The sequence below is a fragment of the Erpetoichthys calabaricus genome, chromosome 13, assembly GCF_900747795.2.
Source record: "Erpetoichthys calabaricus chromosome 13, fErpCal1.3, whole genome shotgun sequence".
Lineage (NCBI taxonomy): Eukaryota > Metazoa > Chordata > Cladistia > Polypteriformes > Polypteridae > Erpetoichthys > Erpetoichthys calabaricus.
The window spans coordinates 74,171,161-74,195,659 of record NC_041406.2 but is presented as its reverse complement, the minus strand read 5'-3'; the positions used below and the strand labels follow the sequence as shown (position 1 = coordinate 74,195,659).

Sequence of the window (24,499 nt, the reverse complement as noted above, 5' to 3'; positions counted from 1 at the left end):
TCGTTCCTCCCCCACACTATGCGACTCTTCAATTCCACTTGGGGGGGGGTGTAAACGTTAACATTATACAAAGTTATTGTCTGTTATACCTGCATTTTTATTTCTCTTTAATTACTCTTTAATTTAATATTGTTTTTTTCAATATGCTGCTGCTGGAGTTTGTGAATTTCCCCTTGGGATTAATAAAGTATCTATCTATCTATCTATCTATCTATCTATCTATCTATCTATCTATCTATCTATCTATCTATCTATCTATCTATCTATCTATCTATCTATCTATCTATCTATCTATCTATCTATCTATCTATCTATCTATCTATCTATCTATCTATCTATCTATCTATCTATGCAAATCCTTTGTCTTTAAAATGCAATTTTCTTGATTTGTTTACCACCACTTCTGTTTATCTTAAATAACTCACTGATTATCTGACAGACTGCAAATGACTTGTGATGAATGTATTCTGTCTTCTTTGGATGTGACAGGTAAGGCAGGGCCGGACTACCATTGTTGTTGCACATCGTCTGTCTACCATTCAAAATGCGGATATAATCGCTGGCTTTCAAGATGGAGTGATCATAGAGCAAGGCTGTCACAGTGAACTCATGAGTCGAAAAGGTGTCTACTTTTCCCTTGTTAATACACAGGTAAGTTCCAATTTATTAGTGCAACAAGTCCATGTCAGGTAATGTTAGAGAAGACTAAGACTGTTGGAGACAGACAAGAACTCAAGGACAAAATTAGAACCAAGTCTGAGAGTACTAGTTAATAGTACCAGCATCAGGGATGGTGAGCTTTTGACCAAATACAAAGAAAGTGTCAGTATGGTAACTCTCACTGAAAATTCTCAATGGGTTAAATTTAAAAAAATCCTTCCAACCATGCTCACAGTGAATTTATGCCATGGTTCAATATATGTAAGAATTAAAAAAAAACAGGAACAAAATGTAAAGCAGCCCACTGGGGCAGTGTTTTACCCGGTTCTATTCAATAAGGGCGCGCACAAAAAGGCGACCTTCAAAAGGGCGACCTCAATTGGGCGCGGAGAATAAAAGCGCACATAAATAAAAGCGATCTTCAAAAGGGCGACCTCAATTGAGCGCCGAATAAAGGCACGCATAAATAAAGGCGAGCTTCAAAAGGACGACCTCAATTGAGCGCCGAATAAATGCGCGCGCAAATAAAGGAGCGCTTCAAAAGGATGACCTTCAGAGCGAATTAAATTAATTGTCCTTGATTATGTTAATAGACCGCATCTCGAATATCTACGTGGCATTGCACATAATCTACAGCTTCAAGTGTAACTTGCTTTCACCTTTTTATACATTCAGTCATTGCCTTAATCTAATTTTCTGTAATTCTGAAAACAACGAAATATGTTCAGTCATTGCCTTAATCGAATTTTCTGTAATTTTGAAAACAACGAAATATAGAGAGCTTTAGAAATAGTTCGTTAGAAGTAGTTCGTTAGAAGTTCATGCATTAATTAATTGGATGTTTTAATATTCTTGCTTTCACCTTTTTATACGTTCAATCATTGCCTTTATCTAATAAATTTTCTGTAATTTTGTTGCGTTTGCCTTTATTCGCTGCGCCCAATTGACGTCACCCTTTTGAAGCACTCCTTTATTTATGCGCGCACTTATTCGGCGCTCAATTGAGGTCGCTCTTTTGAAGATCGCTTTTATTTATGTGCGCTTTTATTCACCGTGCCCAATTGAGGTCGCCCTTTTGAAGGTCGCCTTTATGTGCGCGCCCTTATTGACGGATACCGTTTTACCCTGTACCCTCTAAACCCTGCCCTATCAGATAAACCCTATATTCATAAGCCTTTCTAACTGCTTTTTGTCGATTACATCAGCATGCAATAAGGCAACCATCATAGTGGCACTTCCAAAGATGTGGCATTCACGAAAGTCTTAGAAATGGATCACATGCACAGCACTAGTTAAGACTTCCCAGATTACTCCAGGTTTCATATCTCTCTATTATAAAAAAAATTTTGGGAGGGAGACTAAGGAGACGAGACATGATCTTCTTGGAAGACAATTTGACGTCCCACGAGTGACACTTTAACGTCACGCAAGATAAGGCAGTGAGACAACATTTAAAACAAGTTCATGAACATCTAACCTAGCAGTCGTTGGAATGCTCTTGGCAGACACACTTCATGTGCTCCCAGCTCTTAAAACAATGACAAGCGACAAGCAGAACACACAGCTCGCCAGCAGCAGCAATCAGCAAGCCAGAAGATGATCCAACCGCCAGTGCAGGATTTACGTATAAGCTACACAAGCTACAGCTTAGGGCCCCTGCCTTCTTGGGGGCCCCCAAAACAAATTGTCCGAGTGAGCAATTGTCATATATACTTAAATATACTACAGCATTATTTGTCTCAATCAGGCCCGGCCTTAGGCATAGGCGAAGTAGGCGACCGCCTAGGGTCCCGGCATCCGGGGGGCCCCGGATCGACTCCTTGGTCTAATTTTCACGCATTTCACAGAGCTTCACCCTGGACCCCCCTTTCGCCTAGGGCCCCATAATACCTAAGACCGGGCCTGCCAACCGCTTTACCTTAGTGTGTGTTCAGCCCCCCACCTTCACAACACGAGCGGCAGAGACGCAAAGTGGCAAAAGGACAGCTGCTGTACAGGCTTTGAAATGATTGACGCGCAGCACGACAAGAAGAACACGCAGCTCGTCAGCAGCAACAAGCCAGGACACAGAAAGACAGCAGCTGATCTTTAGCGTGCGTTCAGCCCTCCACTTCACAATGCGAGCAACATTATATGTCCTGCGAGAAAGAGATGCAACCATGCCCATAGCCGGAAATAAGGACAAGTATTGTTTTTACAAATGTTTTAAAGTAAAAGTGAAAATAATGCATATGTAACAATTCCCATGAAAATAACAATCTCTTTAAATTATATATCCGGTAAACCAAACCCGGGGGTGGGTGAGCGAAGCGAGCAGGAGACAGAGCCCCCTAGTATTATAAAGAAATCAAAAATAATAGTTTCTCTCACCCTACATTTAACCTTTGAATATTTTAACAGGCAAATATCCTACATTAGAATGCTACCTTTAATGCAGTTGCCTACTCAGAGCTTGCATCTTAGACATCTTAGGGCCTATGTAACACCATCTTCACAACTGAATATTGGATTCAGTAGATGAAGAACACTGGGATAAAGACAGATTAGATGATGTCATGTGTGCAGAAATTAAAGGAAAAGACAGTGTTCTGCTGTAACAAATGAAAAAGAACAAAATCAAATGTAGATAATGTAGATGTGTCTCCCAAGGTGATGAAATTTTAATAGCACTTGAGTGCATCAAAACCAATGGTTATTTTAGAGCTGAACATTTTTTTTAAGTTTGTTTCCTTTTTTCTATGTACTGTTACATTTTACAAGTACATTGTTAGATATAGTTTTCATTTTTTTCAGACGTTTAGTAAAGAAAGCTCAGAAGAGTATCTGGAAGAAAAAGGAACAGATGAGATGAGCCCATCAGCAAACTCTCTAAATGAGCTCACATTATTCCATAGAGGAACAAGTCAGAAAAGTGCTGAAAAAGTGGAGACACCTGAAGAGAAAGCTGATGAGCAGGCAACTGGTTCATCTGTAAGCATCTTGCTTTATCGGCCCTACGTTTACAATTACTTCAGTGTTGGATATGTCATCCTAGGTAGAAACTATGAACAGTGTTTATTTCCTAAAAGTCCACTTGTTAATCACCAGTTTTTTTCTTTCATTTCTGTCTATAGGATGAAAACATTAAGCGTGCCTCCTTTTTTACAGTTCTCAAACTTAATAAGACAGAGTGGCCCTATCTGGCTGTAGGAACTTTCTGTGCACTTGTGAATGGCGGCATCCAACCAGCATTTGCTATTATCTTTTCTAGAGTTATTGAGGTTTGCAACTCATATTTTCAAGAATTCAGCTATATGAATGAATGAATGGTGAAGTTTCTTGTTACAGTTATCAATGAATGTTGTGCTTTGGTGTCCTGTGTCTGCTGTTTCTGTTCACCATGTATCCATATGGCTTGCTTCCAGTTTGTTTCTCCATTTCACAGCAAAGATAAAAAACAAAAATTGTGTGAAGTTATTATATTATCTACACCTGGGGTCCCCAACTCCGGTCCTAGAGGGCCCCAGTGACTTCAGGTTTTCATTCTAACACTCTTCTTAATTAGTGCACTGTTTTTGCTGTTAATTAACTTCTTTTGACCTTTTTTTAAGATTATTGCCCTCAATTTCTTCTTCATTCCTCTGAATTGCTTCATTTCTTTCCTTAAATGGTACCCAAACAGAAATGAAATGTGAAGTGAGTGAGCCAACAGAAGACCAACTAAGTCAGGGCCTCAAACTCCAACTAATTTCACTCCAACCAGTTGCTTAATTAGGCGCTGATTCTTGTTGTTAATTAAACCCATTCTTTAATTCAGTGGCTTGTTGCTGCTCTCATGGTGCAATGGCAGACATTTCTGAAATTATTCATTTTCTCTTTTCTAAGAGCGCTGTTAAAATGTTTTGGGGACCTGGGGAGATCAACATTCCTGAGATCTTCACCTTTCTTTATTTTCAGATATCGTATGATGGTCACAGTTTGCTGGTCATGTTTTGGCTCATTTTGTATCTCATTACTGTTTGGCTGGAAATTAAGGGAAAAAATAAACAATTAAGGGGTCTGAGACTTCAAGAGCAAGTCAAATAAAATTAATTCAAAAGAAGTTAATTAGGTGCAGAAACAGGTCACTAATTAAGAAAAGGGTTAGTAATGAAAACCTGCAGCCACTGGGGCCCTCCAGGACTAAATATAGCTCCATTTTTCAACCTATATTTACACAAACAGATTTTAAAACGCTTGTAGGCAAAGTAAAAGGCAGCATTTGAGAATGAATGGCCAGAATGTAGAAAGTAAACAGCAGTAGGTGATACTTTCCAGCACTGATTTTTTTCACTTCATAGAAGTATAGCATTGTAATAGTAGTAGTAGTAATATTGTCATGTGTACTTAGTACAGCGAAATCCCTACTTGCAAGTCCAACCAACATTCAACACATCACATCAGGAAAAGTCAATTCACAGTGAACATGGCAATGATATTCATAAACTTCATGACACAAAGCTTAAAAGTGTAAAATCCATTATTAAAAAGAAAATTGGAAAACGTTTTACTACACTGATTTATAAGCTAGTCAGATTCCTGTGCATTGCGGTGTGAGACTAATCTGTTGAAGTGTGGTGTACTGTAGAATACTTTTGTGCATAAACTGTAGTATGTTTTAAGTAGATGGTCTGGCCATTATAAGGAAAAGAAACTTTAAAGATAATAAGGACTAAATAAGTTGGTTAATTGACAAAATCTGAAGATTTTTAATGATAGCAATAAGAAGCATGTGTTTTCTTGAATATCAGTGATTGAACCTTCATGGCTGATCAGATATTTGCTTTGTGAAATATGTGTACCTTCTGTACCAGCAAAGTACTGAAAGGTGATCATTTCCTTTTCCCTAAAGGTTTTTGCGGAAACAAATAAAGAAATCATGCAGCAAAGAAGTTACATGTTCTCCTTGCTCTTTCTGGCTTTAGGTGGCATTTCATTCTTCACATTTTTCTTTCAGGTAAGTGTAAGAGAACAGGCTTGCAATTAACTCTGTTGATGCAGCTTTGTTCTATAACATACTGTAATAGAGCAACCTGTTGACTATAAAGCAGACAAATGCTATTCAGTGAAACATTTAAATAACAATTTGTGATGAGAACAAATTGTCCAACTACTGAACAAGAGGATGAAAAGTCACATCTCTGTCAAAATTTCACCTGACACTGAAACACTTAGCTATACAAGGAAGACAGAGAAATCTATGCTTCAAGACTTATCATTTCCTCAAAGTAGTACTAGGGTGTTGTACCGTGTTAGCCATTATGAATGTAATGCCTGAAGAAGGGGCCTGAGTTGCTCGAAAGCTTGCATATTGTAATCTTTTTAGTTAGCCAACAAAAGGTGTCATTTTGCTTGGCTTCCCACTACATGTCCTCAAATGAATTGCACAGTTCAGTGATATGAGTTGACAACCACATTTTTGCCAGATTGTACATGTTTTCTAGATATCCTTTAAAATTATTTAATGAAGTTATGAGACCTTTGGAGGTGTGGCACATTCTGCTTAATGGTTTTTGATCTTGTTTGTTAGGGATACTGCTTTGGGAAGGCTGGAGAAGTTCTCACTATGAGACTGCGATTACAGGCCTTTAAGGCAATGCTCCGACAGGTTGGTAGCATTTTGTGTTTTTACTCACTCACCTAGGAACTCCTGACTAGTTTCATAATGGCTTAGATGTTGGCAACCACTTTTTAAAACTGTAGCACCTATTTATACATTTTGAAGAAAAATATGCAATTTATACTGTTGAATTGTGTCAGAATGTACTCGATTATACATACTGTTAGATGTGTTTTAAGCTATTAAAATTAAAAGTTTTTGTGCATTTTATTTTTGACAAACTGGTAATTAGAAATTCTGTCCTGCAGTATCAGGGATCAGAAATCAGGTAACCTGGCTTCATCTGATCATCAGAGCAATGATTTTTGGCACATTTACTTTTCACTGAAAGTGATTTTTATGAATTAACAAACACATTTGTTTGTGCATTGCACCTTATGGAAATGTGGAGGATGGCAATTGCATATTTTAATAAGCATTTTTCACAAAGTTTAATTAATAGAACTTTCCTGCCATGTTCAACTTTAAAGGGGCCTCACAAAGTAAAAAATATAAAAAAAAGAATGCATTTGGACATTATATCCTCCTTTCCCTGGTGGAACTAGCACACTGTATTAAATATAGTATTCTGCAGTTAAATGTATTGCTTTAGACTTAATAAAATTATGTTGTTTAACACTAGAATCCCTGAAGCCTACGAAAAAAGTCGTAATCCTGAGCCACCTTAAATTCCTTCACACCTCTCCATTAGCGTCTTTTGTTTTGTGGCAGATTCACTGCCAGGATGATGCCCAACTTGTTGCTGCATCCAAACGGTGCCACCTTTCGCCTTTATGCCTGGTGCAGCTGCGTTGTTCTTATGTGTGAGTGGACGTTTCTTGCAGGGAGGGCTTCTGTTCTCTTTCTTCGATGTAGAACCCTCATCCTCATCTGAGTTCACCTCTGTTATAGCACATCTTTATTTGAAAACAGCAGTGTCAGATCGGGGGGAGCATGAACGAGACTAAGAGAATAAAAGAGAATTAAAAAAAAAAAAAGCTAACCTTTACAAGTGCCATAAATTTACACCAGCTGTTACAGACTCAAATCAAATATATGTTTTTATTCTATGATAGTAAAGCAAAGGAATTTAAGGTGGCCTGGGATTATGACTTTTTTCATAGGCTTCAGGGATTCTACCGGCAGTTTTAAAGAATGAATGTAAGAAACTATTAGGTGCTACAAGTACATGGCTTAAACATCACAAAAGACTGAGTAAAATCTGGTGGAATGTGAAGATGATATCATTGATTTTGTAATTTACTTTGTTTTACTTTGATTACCTCTATAGGATCTCTCTTGGTTTGATGATCACAAGAACAATACTGGTGCGCTGACAACTCGACTTGCAACTGATGCTGCTCAAGTCCAAGGTGTATGTATTCATATCTTAAGTTCACATTGATGGGTACAAAATTCCCATATGTGGTCCAAAAGTATTGGACCACCCTCAGACATGCATGTACACAAAGCAAGAATGCACAGTCTATTATGATTTGTTTATTTTTATTTGCAGGCAAGTGGGGCAAGATTGGCGACTATTGCCCAAAATATTGCTAACCTTGGAACTGCATTGATCATTTCTTTTATATATGGCTGGCAACTTACTTTGTTGATCTTGGGAATTGTGCCAGTCCTGGCTGTCGCAGGTTTGATCCAAATGAAAATGCTCACTGGCCATGCTGAGAAAGACAAAAAGGAGTTAGAAAAGGCTGGAAAGGTAGGTTGCTATAGAAATTAAATTACTACGTGTAAACCATTATATTTTATAACATTCTTAGATCCACTTCAACCAATTCAAGGTTGTAGGGGGGTAGAGAAGAAAGATAATCAGGGCATTAGCCTACTGTAGGATCCTCACTTACACCCACTCTCATACTCTTTTAAAATGACCTGTTAACCTAATAACGTTGGCAGTGTTTCTTTGCAGCTTTTCTCGTTTTTCATAAAGTGTTCAACTCAATTGATTAAGCTACACGGTGGGACATCCTGAGACTTCATGGGAACTCCCCAAAGTTGCTGGATATCATGGCCAGCCTGTACACTGGTACTGTGAGTGCTGTACAGAGTGCAAGCAGAACCTCTGCGTTTTTCCCAGTTGAGTCTGGGGTTCGTCAGGGGCGTGTTCTTGCTCCTATTCTGTTCAATGCTTGCATGGACTGGGTGTTGGGCAAGGTCGTGGGGTCCAGCAGCTCTGGGGAATCTGTTGGTGAAAAAAGATTCACTGATCTTGACTTTGCCGACGATGCTATGATCTTCACAGAGTCAATGGAGGCTTTGATCAGGGCTCTTGAGAGACTGCCACACATACTATTACTTAATCAATAAGCTTTTACATTTTAAAATAATTTCTAAAACATCTGTAGACTTAAGTAGTTACTTAAGAACTCTACATATACAGTCTTATGTTATAGCCCAAGGTATGATATATGCTGCAAGTACTTTGAATTCACTCCTGGACACCTATGTTAGACTGTGGTAAAAAATGAGAGCCTAGATTAGGGTGAATTTTGAAGACTCGTGCATATTTTCTGTAAATATATTTTGACAATAGTTGTAATACTGTACATATTTGGCATAAACCAAAAAGCATTGCAGAGTATAACGTAACTAAGCATAACATTTTCAAAACTGTTTAATCCAATTCAGAATTTCAGGGGCCAGAGCCTATTAAGGCAGCACTTGGTGCAAGGTGGGAAATAGCCCTAGACAGAACGTCAGTCCATCGCACTGTTGAGTGTAATGTGACAACATCAAAACATTTTCACACAGCATGGGTTGAATCTTAGCCCTTCAAAATACACTGCTCAAAAAATTATAACACATAATCATCACAGTCTAATACCAAATCAGTTAAGTTTCAGGGATATCAATCTTTCCAGTTAGGAAGCAGAAGCAATAGTGAATCAACTTCACCTGCTTTGGTGCAAATAAAGTGACAACAGGTCCACTGGAGAGGCAACAGCAAGACACCCCCAAAACGGGAATGGTATTGCAGGAGGTGGCCACAGACAATTACTCCCTCCTTATCCTTCCTGATTCTTCTCTAGTTTTGTGTTTTTCTACTGTCCTTGTCACTACTGGTAGCATGAGGTGATACATGCAGCTAACTCAGGTTGCACATGTAGCCCAGCTCCTCTAGGATGGCACATCCATATGTGCCGCTGCAAGAAGATCTCGAGAGCATGGAAGTTTTACAGATACTGATTGATAAAGGGGTCGCTTAATGCATCTGTCCAAATCACCCTTTACAGATCATTGTGGTGCATTTGTGTTTGTGTCTGTTCATTTCGTTTTGTTGATCATCCAGCAAGAGCTCTGGTATGGCAAACAAGTTGTTAGCTATCTTAACCTATATATTTTTTTAGTGTGTGCCTCCCAGTGTGGGTATTTAAATAAATTATGTAACTCACAGATTACTCATGCAGAAATTTTGCAAATCAATAGGCTTCTCCCTATGCCGAAGTCTATAATAGTCTGAATTTTTTTTGCTTGACATTTTGATATTTATGAAATAGCAATGACAGGTGGATCGGAGTGTGCAATATTTGGCAAAAAATTATATCTTGATATTTTCTGGGACTTAACAATAATTAGACAATATTTTTCATCCTTTAAAAATGTGTTTGTAAAAATATTACTGATCTAGCTTGGTCTTGATAATGGGATATTAATTGTAGCTTATTAAGGAGATTAATGAAAGGAAAACAGATCTTATTTATTTACTTAAAACTGAAGTAAAATAACACAAAAACATTAAAATCACCTGTCAAAGTATTACTGAGATCAAACAGTGCACGTATGAGTAAACCATTTCAAAGTGGCCTACAGGATTCACACAAAAATACACTAAGACCAACAAAAAAATTGAAATACAGGGCATGAACATTACAGTGTGGATAAACATAAACTGGTCTGCTGTAAGGTGAACTTTGCAGCATACAAGCAAAAACAAAAAATTAACATACTGTACTATTGTCTGAAAATCCAAAGTTCTGTCTAACACTGCATAAGAAGAAAAATTACAATTTGTTAACAAGTTCTGTCACATATTGCACAAAGATACAAAACAAACCCAAACCTGTAACATTTTTAAATAAATTACTAACTTCAGGTTCTGCCCAATATTGCACAAAGATATCAGAAAAAATCAAACAATTGTAAAATTCTACTGCGGAAACTCTGTCCACATCATAATGGCTTCAGAGCAACATGGTTACCTGTTACAACATTTCCTCCAGTGCTGAAAGCTCTCCCTGAAGGGCTGCTTGAAGCAGGGATATACAGGTACTTTTCTGCAAGTTTTCTTAATTTGGGGAAGTTTACTTCTTGTGTTTTCTAGCACTCAAGGATATTTACATCACTGTCCATCTCAGGTATCATCAAGTAGCTCTTGATCTTTCTCAATGGCAGTGTGCAGAGACTCGTCTTCCCTGAATTTCTGTGTGTTTTTTTTAAATGCCCATTAAAAGGCTTTTTTCTTTTTTGCCACCTCCCTTGTGTCATCACCCGGGGTTAGGAAGTGGGGATCTGTACGAGTGTTTAAATAATGAAAGAAATAAAATTGCTTTGGAATCAAGGAACCCCCTCCCCCCACACACACACCAACCAAGGCAGCTTGCGAAATAAAATGCACCCAATAGACATATGCTTTTTAAGGAAATAAAAATAATCTGTTTGAACAAAGTGAGTAATTTGTTCAAATGGATATAATAATTCGTTCAGATTTTTTTTTTTGTCTTGACACCTTGTGGCTCCGTACTAGATCAATTTCACTTTGCAGATGCCGTTGAGCTGTCTTTAATAGTAAAAGATTTTTCAACAAAATTTTGCTGTCTGCTTCGAAAAACTTAAATGAGACATGCCCAGATGGTCTAGCATCCATCTTACTTTAGCAGGGAGAATTAACACTATCAAGATGAATATCCTCCCTAAGCTTCTGTTTCTATTTTCAAAACATCCCCATATACATTAACAAATCATTTTTGAAGAAATTAGATTCAATCATAACTTCATTTATTTGGAATTCAAAATATCCATGCATCCAAAGGGCGACCCTACAACGACCTAAATCAGAAGGTGGCATGGCTCTACTTAGTTTTCAGTTTTATTACTGGGTGGCAAATATACAAGCAACAAAAACCTGGACATGGACACAAATAGGTGAACACACACTAGCTTGGTCTGCAATGAAATCCTGCAGCACTTCTTTATATTCCTTACTTTGTACACCAGTAAACACAAGGTATCGCCAATATACTAGCAACCCAATTGTCCTTCATTCACTCAGAATATGGAACCAATGTAGGAAGCACTTCAAGTTAGAGAATATTTTATCTGTGGCACCTCTGCATGATAACCACCTTATTCCAGCCTCTCAAACTTACACAGTTTTTGATGTTTGGAAAACATATGGGATTAAATCATTTAGAGATTTGTATATTGTCACAAACTCGACTCAGAGTCATAGAAAGGTTTGGGGCAGCCACCCATGTAATTGGTATTCTGGCTGCAAAGTCGCAAAAATGTATACAGCACTGATGTGCACAAAACCCGAGTCCAAAACAGAACTGAAGGAATAGGGAAATGGTGGAGGCTTTTAAAGGGGAAGACAGGAAGTGAGATCAAAGGGGTCGGGCTCATGAAGGTCTTCAGCCATAGGTTCGAGCCCGGACCTGAAATCACAGGGGTCGGAGCCGGCAAGGTCTCCTTCCATAGGCTTAGTCCCGGAAGTGACAGGTGGGGTCAGGTGGAATCTCCCGTGCTTGGTCTACAAGAAAGGGAGAAAAAGAGTCAATGCACTCTGTCACATCCCGGTATGACTCGGAACTGCCCTTACTCAAGCCCTTTAGCTGCCTCCCATGCACACGTGTGTGACAATATAAATAATGTCTTTGCATCCTAAGAACTATTACACTCCAAATTTAGCTTCCCATCAACACAATCTTTTCACTATCTCCAAATTAGAAACGTTGCTAAATAAAATCTGCCTAGTTTTCCTCACCTCCCACCTATTTTTATTCTAAAAGAAATATTGACCAGTCTTGAAGACTCGGACAGCATTTCTATAATATATAAAACCATTTTAAAGTCTGTTCCTTTTAAAGATCCCAGAGTACAGTGGGAAAAGGATCTCTTACTCAACATTTCAGAAAATGAGAAGAAGGCAGCCACACACAGAATTCACTTGAGCACCATATGTGCAAAGCATTCAGTTGTTTAACTTAAAATCTTCTATCGAGCACATGTATCTTGTTTAAAGTTGTCCAAAATGTTTCCGGGGCATAAGATCCAACCTGCGAATGTTGCAATCGAGCTCCAGCCTCATCTGGCCACAGGTTCTGGCTGTGTAGGCTACCAAATTAATATAATTTTGGACCAAAATCTTTAAATGCTTTTTAGACAGCCTTGGTGTCACAATCAATCCTAACCCATTAACAGTTGTGTTTGGTGGACTCCCAGATGGGCTTAAAGTGGAGAAGGACAAACAAACTGTAATTGCCTTTACTTCACTATTAGCACGTAAACTTACTGTATCTTGCTCAACTGGAAGAATCCTAGCCCACCTCTTTTAAGTCAGTGGGTAACTGATGTTATATATTATTTGAAATGGGAAAAAATCAAATTCTCACTTAGAGGATCTGTTCAAAAATTTTTAAAACCTGGCAGGATCTAATCAATAACATTTTAGAATAAGCATTTATATTGGGGAAAAGGACTTCTTTCCCTCTTTACTACTCTCAAAGTTTTACTCCGGCTGTTGGCCTTCCTCTCTTAGTTTAGTTAAGTTTGACTTGTTTGTATGGAACATTACATGCTTTTAACAAATTCAATAAAAGATTAAAAAAAAGAAAACGGTAAATGATTTCTAACATAGTTTGCAGATTGCCATCTTTTAAGCAACATCAGCCTTTTCAAAACCAAACCAACCTTCATGTGAGTGAGGATGATCCACGTCTTGCAATTAAATTTAACAATGTAGATTGCAAGACTGTTTTATCCTGTGGCGCTGTTTGCTCACTCATGTTTAGGCAGCTTTGCCAGCTTTGCTTGCTGACCTCTGCACTTGCTTTGTGCAAACGCGGTAGTCCATCCTGTTAGGTTACATGAGACAGTGAACGCATGGACTCTCGAGGTGTGTTTTTGATTGTTTTTTGCAAAGTGAGTGACATACTCGATTTCAGCTCACACATTGTTAAAACAACAATTACAATTATCATAGACGATACCTATCGCATACTCCTACAGGAGGGACCTTAATCAAATATTCAAGAAATCTTCATTTAAAAAATGGAGTCACCACCGTTTAATGTTATTATAACATGTACTGTAATAAGGGTCAGACACTGCAATTCTTTCTTAGGAAACTCAATTGTTTGAAGTGGACAAAACCATAATGACACCTACAGTATTTGCCTTATATATTGGCTTGATAACTTTTGTGTTAAGAATATAACAACATTATAAAAATTAGCAGTAAAATTGCTGGTTTGTAGCAGACCTCTGTATCTGAGCTGTATTACAACAGATTGGAAAGAAGGCCGACTCAATTCTGTCAAACGGTAGCCATAGTTGTTTTCCTAAATTTCAGCTGTTGTCATCAGGATGCAAATTTAGGTTCCTGAGGGTAAAGAGCAACAGATTTAAGGACTTTGAATTCTGTTACTTACATGCATATATCTGAATTCTGAATTGTTGTTGCTTACTGTTAAAGGTAACTGTTCTTCTTTGTACAAATCTTGAGTATGTGTGTCTGTGTAACAATGCCTTATGTTTTTTACTTTGCTGCCGCAAACAGTTTTCCCTCTGGGATAATAAAGTCTCTCTTTCCTATCCACTATGCTGGATACTTAATCATCTTTATTATTGCTAAATTAAATTGATTAACTTATTGGAAGAGTGATATGTGGTCATATGAATAGCACTACTGTCATTTAGCTGCAGAGGGCTCAGATCAAACCCTTGTCTAGTTTGTTTTGTTGTGGAGACGACACATTCTCACCATCTTCATGTCAGGGTTTCTCTTGCCACTGTGGGTTTTCATCTTAAATCCTAAAGATAAGCTGATTGACATCATATGAGTCAGTGTGGATGTGGGTCTTAGTATATGTAGTATTAAGTAGCTTCAGTAAAAGAACTGACCATATTGTATTAGGTAACATGAAAACAGCTGTTGTTGTGTAAACTCTAAGAACGTATGTATTTATCACAGTGGTTTAACTTAGTTTGCTTACTTTTCATTCTCTAGATTGCCACCGAAGCTGTGGAGAATATTCGAACAGTTGTTTCTTTGACCAGAGAAAGAACATTTGAGAAAATATATGCAGCAAATTTGATTGTCCCATTTAGGTAAGTATTATAAAAATAGAGGTTTTCCTTTATATTCACAGAAAAACACCCTTTTGATTTCAGTATGAAATGTACTGTTTTGTTGTTTTTATTCCTTACCAGTTCTACTGTAGCATATTTGCATTCTAAGATGTTGTGGGGTACAGCCCGGACACAGACAGGTAGACATGATGTTTCACCACACACACGTTTATTTACACTATTTATTTATTGTGAATTTACCCTTGGGATTAATAAAGTATCTATCTATCTATCTATCTATCTATCTATCTATCTATCTATCTATCTATCTATCTATCTATCTATCTATCTATCTATCTATCTATCTATCTATCTATCTATCTATCTATCTATCTATCTATCTATCTATCTATCTATCTATCTATCTATCTATCTTTACAATAATGATAAATTGCAAAAACCCAGTGCCGCAGCACCAATCACCCCTTAAGTCCTGGCCTTTCACAACGCCTTTCACTGAACTCTTGTCCGACTGTCTTCCGAGATCTGTCCTCTTCCACCCGACTTCAGCCTTCGAATGGAGGGAGTCGGCTCCTTTTATGCACACCCGGATGGGCTCCAGGTGCTTCCCGACACTCCTCCGCCAACACTCCCCTGTGTGGTGGAAGTGCTGGCTGCGCACCCGAAAGGACTCCAGGTGTCCCCGATCCTCTTCCCCCCAGCACTTCTGGGTGTGGCAGAAGTGCTGAGGTCCAGGGCTCCCAAGGCATCGGGGCACCCCCTGGCGGTGACCACAGGCCCCTACAGGGTTGGGCTTCCAAGCCCTGCACCCATGGTCCCCAACACAACCAGGGCGGTCGCCCCCTCGTGATCTGGAGGAGGCACAAGCCCTCCTCCGGTCCTCCTGGGCGTCCCGGCTGGGTACCACCCCCAGCCGCGTGCCACAATGTGTTCTACTGAAGATAATTATTTATTTCTGGAATAAATTAAAATGCATTCCACTTGAAAGAGACTTTAACCTAAAACACGATGAAGACATTATATTGTATTATCTATCTTGACTTTCTGAAAGCATTTGATAAGGTGTCACATGAGAGCTTGGGCATCAGACTGAAAGAAGTGGAAGTTCAGGGTGTGGTGCGTAGCTGGTTAAGTTTGCAGATGATACCAAGATAGGTGGATTGGCAGATAATCTAGAATCCATTAAATCATTACAGAGGGACTTGGACAGCATTCAGGCTTGGGCTGATTTGCGGCAGATAAAATTTAATGTAAGTAGATATAAAGTAGTACATGTAGGAAGTGAAAATGTTTGGCTTGAATACACAGTGGGAGATCTGAAAATTGAAAGTACTCTTTATGAGAAGGATTTAGGAGTCGTAGTGGACTCGACACTATCAACTGCCAGACAGTGTTCAGAAGCCATTAAGAAGGCTAACAGAATGTTAAGTTATATAAGATGATGTGTGGAGTACAAGTCCAAGGAGGTTATGCTCAAGCTTTGTAACACATTTGTTAGACCTCATCTGGAGTTTTGGTCTCTGGGCTCTAAATTGGACATAGCAGCACTGCAAAAAGTCCAGAGAAGATTAACTAGGCTGATTCCAGGGCTAAAGGGGATGAGTTATGAGGACAGATTAAAAGAGCTGAGCCTTTTCAATTGAAGCAAAACAAGATTAAGAGGAAAAGAGGAGACATGACTGAAGTGTTTAAAATTATGAAGGGAATTATTATGTTGGATCAACACTACTTGCTTTAAAATGAATGTGTCAAGAACATGGGGACACAGGGTAAATTACACACAAACATTAAGAAGATTTCTTTACAGAGAGAACCATAGACACATGGAATATATTACCAAGCAGTGTGTTGACAGCAGGACTTTAGGGACTTTCAAAATTAGACTTGATGTTATTTTGGAACAATTAAGTGGATAGGACTGGCAAACTTTGTTGGGCTGAATGGCCAGTCCTCATCTAGATTGTCCTAATGAACAAACTCAATGATGACCAACTCTGGACAACAGCAAATGATGTGGAAAACATCCACAAAAAATGTAAAAAATTCTTACGTAACTCGTGCCACATAATTCACACGTCAGTTTTCCATTTGTATTCTCAGAATGCGCAAAATGGGTGCGTTTTTCGCTAAAGTTTTATTAATACTTCCATAAAAGATAAACAGGAAAGACACACTCCCATAATTCTGTGGGTTTGAACTGAAGACAGGATTCTTGAACAGTGAATGAGTGTATCCAGCAGGGTGCTTGTTCCCTGAGATCATGTTTTTTCTTGAATGCAGGACAAACACGAGCCTTATACCCATCTCTTTCATAAGTACAGAGTACTAGGGTGTTGTACCGTGTTAGCCATTATGAATGTAGTGAGAAGTCAAGCAAAATGACACCTTCTATTGACTAACTAAAGAGATTACAGTATGTATTACATCTTGCCTGAAAAAGGGGCCTGAGTTACCTCAAACACTTACATATTATAATCTTTTTAGTTAGCCAATAAAAGGTGTCATTTTGCTTGACTTCTCACTACATAAGTATAGAGGAAATAATCAGATAAGAACAATACGGTACAAAAAGAGAGATATGTATTTAACTTGATTTAAAATGTAGCTTCCGCCCCCAAATTAGAATGCAGCATACATATTTATACATACATATCCAGGCCAGAGAAAAGTCAAATGGAATGTATAGTCGTCATCCTGTTCTTCACTGGAGAATGCTTGACAGCTATACATGTCTGGTCCATCAGAGTGGGGGCAGCATTGGATGACATTTGGCTTAGTGATGGATCCTTGTCAGTATAAATACTCACATAGTTGCATGGTCATAGATTTTATATGAACTTTGCCATGTATGGGCAACTGCCATCTTAGCTGTCTGTTATTTCTGTACTTCTGTACACCTTCCAATGTTCTAATCACTCATGGTTTCTGCAGACAGTGGCCCAAGACTATATAATGACCAGCTAGGGCAACAAGGCTACCTGAGTCGTCCTACACCTGTTGTAACTGTCCATCTTTCTATCAGGGTCTCTGTGTCTGCTTATTTGTGCGTTTTTTAAGCTCAGATGATGGGTTTGAAATAAACTTCACAGATTACGGTGGCATACTTTAAACCTATTACTACTACAGAGTGGAAGAAGCAGATCTTCAATTCAAAAAGTCTCTCCCTTGAGGTTTGGGGTTTCCTCTTTATGTATGCACTGATAATTCCAGAAGTAACAAAATTTTAGTAAAACAAAAAATGTTTTTTCCTGTTTTGAACAAGTGAGTAGATATTGAACATGAGGATTAGAGGTGTTTTTCGTTTTTCCTTTGACAACTTTCACATTGTTAGCCATTGTGCAGCACTGTCCACCATTGAGTTCTGTTATGTCATAAAGTTCAAGAATTTTTCATGATTTTTTTTTTCGGTCATCACTACAAAGTATATGGGGTAAGTAACATATTAAAAATATCATCTTTGGGTAGAGTATTCCTTTAACTCTTGTAACGGGTGCCCGGGTCCCATGCCTGGCCGGGATGCCCCTGCTGAATATGTTCAGGGGAAGCAGCCATGGGCTCCTCAGTACCTCCCCCGGGACGCTTGGTGGCAGCCTCCCTGGGTGACATTGGTGCCTCAGTTTCCTGCAGGGCTCCATGGGAGATGGAGTTCTCCACAACCCTGTGGGGATCTGGGGTGGCCGCCAGGGGGTGCTGCATGGATCCCGGAACCTTTCTGGACACCTACACAGCCCCGGCCGGAAGTGCAATAAGCAACAGGTCAATAAGCACCTGGAGCACTTCCGGGTGGACTATAAAAGGGGCCAGCAACCACCACTCAGGAGCCAGAATCGGGAGGAAGAGGACGAGGTTGCCTGGGAGGAGTGGTGGTGCCAAGGTGGAGAGTTTTGTGTTTTTGCAGTTAAGTGCTTTTGGGACTGTGTTGTGGCTGGGGGTTCACGGAGAAGACGTGCCCTCCAGCTGAAGAAAAATAAAAATCTTGTTTGGATTTTATACGTGCCACTGAGTGAGTCTGTGCCGGTCAGGTGTTATATAGCGCCTTATTACACTCTATAATCCTGTTTTGTGTCTTTAGTTCTCTTGCAAAAATTGCATTTATAATATTGTGTAATTGTTTTTGCTATTATTTAAAAAACAGCTGTAAAGTTCCTTTTCATTCATTTTTTTTCCTTTTTTTCCAGAAATGCTGAGAAAAAGGCTCACATATATGGGATAACATTCTCTTTTTCCCAGGCCATTATATACTTTGCCTATGCAGGCGCCTTTCGATTTGGAGCCTTCCTGGTTACAAAAGGTTTAATGAATTTCGGAGATGTTTACTTGTAAGTATTTTTTTCCATTCTGTAACAAAGGAGCATAGCTTCACAGTGCAGGTGTACTGGGTGCTGTTTCTTTCTAATTGATACTAATGATCGCTTACATTAGTGTTCTCATTTTCATAACTCTTTGGTTTGAAATAATTCAGCAGTGTTTGTTTTATTCTGTCCTAACAATTTTGCAAAGGTGACTATTTGTGCTTTAGTGTAAAATTTTGCATGTGGAGATGCGTTGTATTTTTGATCTTTTTAAAGTGTACTAACTCAATGACAGCAGTCCCTCACTAATACTACAAATTAAGGTTTATTTTTGAGGAGGACACAATGCATCTTTTATAGATGGGATAAGATAACTCACATTGTCACATAACCAGCAACTGGCATTAAAATTGTTACAAAAGGGCCACAACAATCCAGAAAAACAGAATATAAAATGGGGTCAAAGCAACGTCACCACCATAATGTTAAAATAAATAAACAGCAAGAAATCTATATAGTATATAATAATCTAAAAAAGATAATAAAACAATTCCGTGGAAGCCACAATGCTAAATCATGACAGGGAGTTCGGCTGCAGTGGTACACCTCTGACACTGTGCACAATTGTCCTAAGATGGCCTGAAGAAGGCTACAAACCTCTTTTGGGGCAGCAGGACAAAAACTTGCTTGAACATGATTTTCATTGTGTGTACAGACCGTGAAGGAAGGGCTTTTTGGGTTTTAAGCAGGAAGGTTTGTAAATGTCCTACACTGCTTCATGGTTTGTGGTAGCCAAACATGTATATTGATGTCATTTTTGGATCAGCTCAACTGATCAAAAGCAGTGAAGAAGAAATCACAAAGTGCTGGATTGTTCACCTAGTTATGCGGAATGTGAGCTGTGATTAGGCCATCATTAAACTGACTAGCTTTACCCTTCTAATGAGGGGTTGTTGTATTAGCAGTTCTATTTAGTATAAGAGAAACTAACAACTGTAGATTCAGGCTTTGTCTCAGCTGAGCTGCAACATGTTCCCCTGCTTCCACACTGATCAGCCACCCCCATATCAGGACTCTGCTCACTCTTTTTATGCATATTTTATGAATACAGTAGAACCTCTGGTCACAAACATTTCCAAACACATACAAATCAGGTTACGATCAAAACGTTTGTCAAACTTTCGCATTTGTTCACGAACACACGCTCTGGTGGCGAACAAAAACACTGGCGACCAGTTTCCCTTCCGGTTCGTACGTGCCAATGATTTCAGTGTGTTCAGTCTCTCCCTCAAAACTATAACCTCCTCTCCACCCAGCTTCCTCCTCACTTCCTTCACGTCAGAACTTGACTCATGCAAAGTTAGTTTTCTTGGTTGTTTAGGGTTAGTTTTGTATAAATTAAGGATTTTAACCCTGTGCTTAAAACTCATAAAAAAAGTGTTTACAGCGAGCGGTTCATAAGGGTCTAGCGCGAACTCTTACAATGTTAGTTTTCTATGTTGTTCATGGTTTTCTCATTGTTATTCAATGTTTTTTGTTTTTAATTTTTTATCGATTTTATTGAAATCACACAACAGTCCATACAAATAGATCAATTTTACAAGAATAGGACTGAAAACAAATCAACCCCCACCCCTGGTGTTATTCAATGTTTTTTGCATTTAGTTTACTATTACACTGTGCATTCTATGGTATAATTAAATATTTTTGTGCTTACAAATCTTAAAAAAAATATTTTCATACAGTTCGTGCGGTCTGGAACAGATTAATTGTATTTACATACAATCTTATGGGGAAATTACATTCAGGTGGCACCCAAATCGGATCACATCCAGAGTTTTGGAATAAATTACGGTCATGACCAGAGGTACCACTGTATAAGTTTAAAACCTTCTTTAGGCTTTTTTTATGGTCAGAATTTTGCTTGGTCTATGGTTATTTTCGTAAATAAGGACACTTCAAAGGATGAAATAGAAATATTGTAAAATAAGCCTTATAAAGCATGTAGTCCACAGAAGTGCAGGCATTAGCCACTGATTAAGAGCTTGATTAGAATGAAAAACCAGTAGAGCCACACTGAAGATATAAAGCCCAGAGTGTTCAGAAATGTAGCCAATAAAACAATAAGTATATTTTTCCATAAACTTATTGCTGAAGAGATTAGACTGTTTGGCCCATGTAGGTGTCATTGGCCTCAGATTTGTGTCATTATGTTCTAACACAGGTGGCATTCAGTTGTCACAAATCTTTATAGTGACTGTCTGAGGCCTCTCTATCATTTCTCAATGTGACAATCTTTAATGGCTGAACCATTTGACTGATAATGTGGAAAAAAGAAGCCACACTTTCAGAACCTGACTGCAGTTGCTATTTGCTAACCTTGTCATATCAATAGCTGTGGTCAAAGGTTTATTGGTTCTTGTTTAGTCAAGTTAATGATTAACTTATAATGCCTGTCCTTTTACAGCATCTTTTGACTACATATACTGGTTTTAAGACACTGGCTTTAACATTAAAACAGTAGCTCAACCTGAATTTATTCATTTCACCAACAACACCATAAAAGCAAATGTTCACTTCCTAAACCCCTTCTTCATGCAGTCATAAAACATTGCATTTCTTTAGTATAGATATTCTCTGAAGTAATGAAATGATATGACAATGTAAAGGTGAACGTTTGATATATTTTTAATATTGAACTTGTTACCAGCTTGATTGATGCATCAATTATACTCTAATTCAAAGTATGTCTTCTTCTTCCCTCCACTCTGCAGGGTGTTTTCTGCTGTGGTGTTTGGTGCCCTTGCCTTGGGAGAGGCGAATTCTTTTGCCCCCAGCTATGCCAAGGCCACGGTCTCTGCTGCTCATTTGTTTGCCTTGTTTGATCAAGTGCCTGCTATAGACAACGAAAGTGAAGATGGCAAAAAGCCGGTATGATTACTGTACACTTTATTTTCAGAACTGTTGTTTACACTCAATCCATAACATAGCATTACAAGTTGCTTACCCCAAGTACTTTGTAGTGCTATAGTGGTGATGTTATTTCATAAATGTTTTTCTCTCCATTCTGCATAAAAACATGAGATTAAATTTTTTTCTTAGCCACCACTATAAAGTACATAGGGTAAGTAAGATATAAATAATGCCATTTTTGGGTGGAGTATTCCTTTAAAAAGGAGGAAAACAGCAAGTCCTAAAGTCATTCTTGGGCCTACTTCTAGGGGTCTTGAATCTGCTTAAACAATTCAGTATGGTCACCTTCTTTCTTTATGTTACGTTAAAAACATCACATTTTTCTCTGTTCTCTGGACTCTGTTCTTTCCACTAGTTTTGTTGAGCTCTTCTCACCTCCCTACTCCATCACTACCATCTGTTAGGGAGTGAGTTATATGAACAAGCTAAAATTGAAAATAAAGGAACGATTTCAATTTGAAATGGATAGGGACAAAAGAAAGGATAGTTAAAAGCTAAATAGTACAAGCTTCCAAGCTAAAAACAGTTATCAAAAATCAGAGGTCAGACAAACATATCCAAAGATACCTTACTACCTTTTAAATCTTTTCTATTCAGGTACCACAGACCACAAGTTTTTAGTTTAAAGCTTTATCCAATGTAATAAGAACACAAAGAGATCATAAAGGGTTGGAGCACCGGAAGGTGATGCCTGTATAATTGATGGCAAACTGAACGTGCTTAAAGTCCTTATTTCAATTCGCTGAATTACTGTTCTGCGTGACAGGTTGATACTTTTCGAAGTTCTAAAGGGAGGACAGAATCTGCTTAGAATACCGAAATACAGAAGCAATCCAGTGGAGAGTTTCAGCTACTGCCGAATGGTTTAAAGATTAATAATATTTAGGGAACAAATGACCGGCGGGCAAGTTTCAACAGTTTGAGGTAAATGGCCGGTGGACTGGATTAAACTAAGTGGAGGGCCAAATGCAACCCATAGGCCATAGTTTTCCCATGCTTGTGTTAGAAGGTGGCTGGTGCCCAGTGCAAGCCAAATGGAACGGCACAGTACTAGTAGTGTCCACTGAGGATACTGAACGTGTCCTTTTCCTTGGCTGATTCCGTTAAAGAAATTTGCCAGAACCCATTTGTGATGTCAAAAGTGGTCAAATATTGGAAGTTCCTCAGTTGCTTGAGGAGTTCAACCACTTGCAGCATCAGGCTTTTTTGACCTCTATGTTGCTACAAGATCTCAATAAGGGTATCCATATTTCTCCAGGTTTGCTTGTAGACCTGCTAGGTGAAAGACTCAGGAAAAGAATTAATCAGGAAATCACAATCAACAAATTCTACTACTTTATTGGCACTGTCAGGTCCTGGTTTTAGCTACCCTTAAAGCTCTGACACCTGGTAGTATGCCAGCCATTCCAGGTCAAATTGCCACTCCCCACCCTGCCTTGCCAACTGGTCCACAGTAACACCATACCAGGATAGAATTTTGGCTTTGACCTTATAATATTCCCCAGTACCCTGCTCATCAAGGCCATAGTATGCCCTCAGTGCCCTCCTTTCAGGAACGGCAACAATATGTGAGCCCAGCCCCTATATTCCCAGTGCTGTTAGATTGCAGTGGGTACAAAAATTAAGAAATATGTTTCCACATCCTCTGTCGGTCCAAATGGTACAAGTACCTGCAAAGAGCCAATGGTCCATATGATTAGCTTGTGTTTTGGCACGTTGGGTTTACTGAATTGCGACTTGCACCTGTTAAGTGCTTGTATCCTCCGTTAGTGCCACCACCAATGCTCTGAGGTCCTCTGGCTCCATCATTTCCAGTTCAAATCCTGCCGACTACGCCACTGCAGTAAGAACAAAAATAGATCATGAAGGTTTGGGACACCAGAAGATGATCCCCATATAATTAAAGGCCTGTGGTACAAAAAAAAAAAGACTTTGACGGTCAAATGTTTTAACATCTTTTCAATTTTGGGTCAACAATGACTGAGGACAATATTGCAGTATATAGCAGGGTTACAGTAGGAGGTTTCAAATGACCGGAAGCTGGAAGTTACGTCATGCATGTTTGCGTCGTTGATTTTCAGGTCTGCAGTCAAAGGAGGAGCATTAAGTGATAGCACCAACCCTTGACTCTAGGTGGAATTAACATTTGACAAGCCCTGAAGTTGTCTCCCAAGAATGCATGTGTGGCACTGGACACTTTAATATTAGTAAACCTGCATTTCCCTCTTAAATACTAGCAGTAATGATGCCATCATATGCGGCACCTCTGCACATAGTATTTTTGGTAACAATGTCTTGCGAGAATACATGAACACAAAATGATGCACAATGATGTGATGAAAATAACACAAAGAATTGTAAACACAAAGAAAAACAAAAAATATGCAAAATAACAACTAAATTGACTCCAGGGAGTACAAAAATGAAGACTTACTTCAGGGACTATAAAGCCACTATTGGGGAAACTTCTGGTTTACGGTAACTCAGCAAGAGCTCCTCGTAGTGGCTGCTGGTGTCCTTGCACCCTTGATTTATCTGAGGCACTTAAAAGTCTAGATGACTTATTAAGTATTGTTAGGAACTTGAACTTGAGCTTTGTATTTTTTTGCTACACAACATAGATTAT

General features: G+C 38.7%; 1 protein-coding gene across 1 annotated transcript in view; it reads left to right on the top strand.

Moving 5' to 3' along the window:
- abcb4 (ATP-binding cassette, sub-family B (MDR/TAP), member 4) overlaps nucleotides 1-24,499 on the top strand; it is an 87,377-nt gene that overhangs the window by 39,623 nt on the left and 23,255 nt on the right. The window contains exons 15-24 of the mRNA XM_028817130.2: nucleotides 490-651; nucleotides 3,454-3,630; nucleotides 3,774-3,920; nucleotides 5,531-5,635; nucleotides 6,209-6,286; nucleotides 7,569-7,652; nucleotides 7,794-7,997; nucleotides 14,526-14,626; nucleotides 18,787-18,927; nucleotides 21,675-21,831. Of these exons, the coding sequence (XP_028672963.1) occupies nucleotides 490-651; nucleotides 3,454-3,630; nucleotides 3,774-3,920; nucleotides 5,531-5,635; nucleotides 6,209-6,286; nucleotides 7,569-7,652; nucleotides 7,794-7,997; nucleotides 14,526-14,626; nucleotides 18,787-18,927; nucleotides 21,675-21,831 (1,356 nt within the window). The remainder of the gene's footprint in view (nucleotides 1-489; nucleotides 652-3,453; nucleotides 3,631-3,773; nucleotides 3,921-5,530; nucleotides 5,636-6,208; nucleotides 6,287-7,568; nucleotides 7,653-7,793; nucleotides 7,998-14,525; nucleotides 14,627-18,786; nucleotides 18,928-21,674; nucleotides 21,832-24,499) is intronic.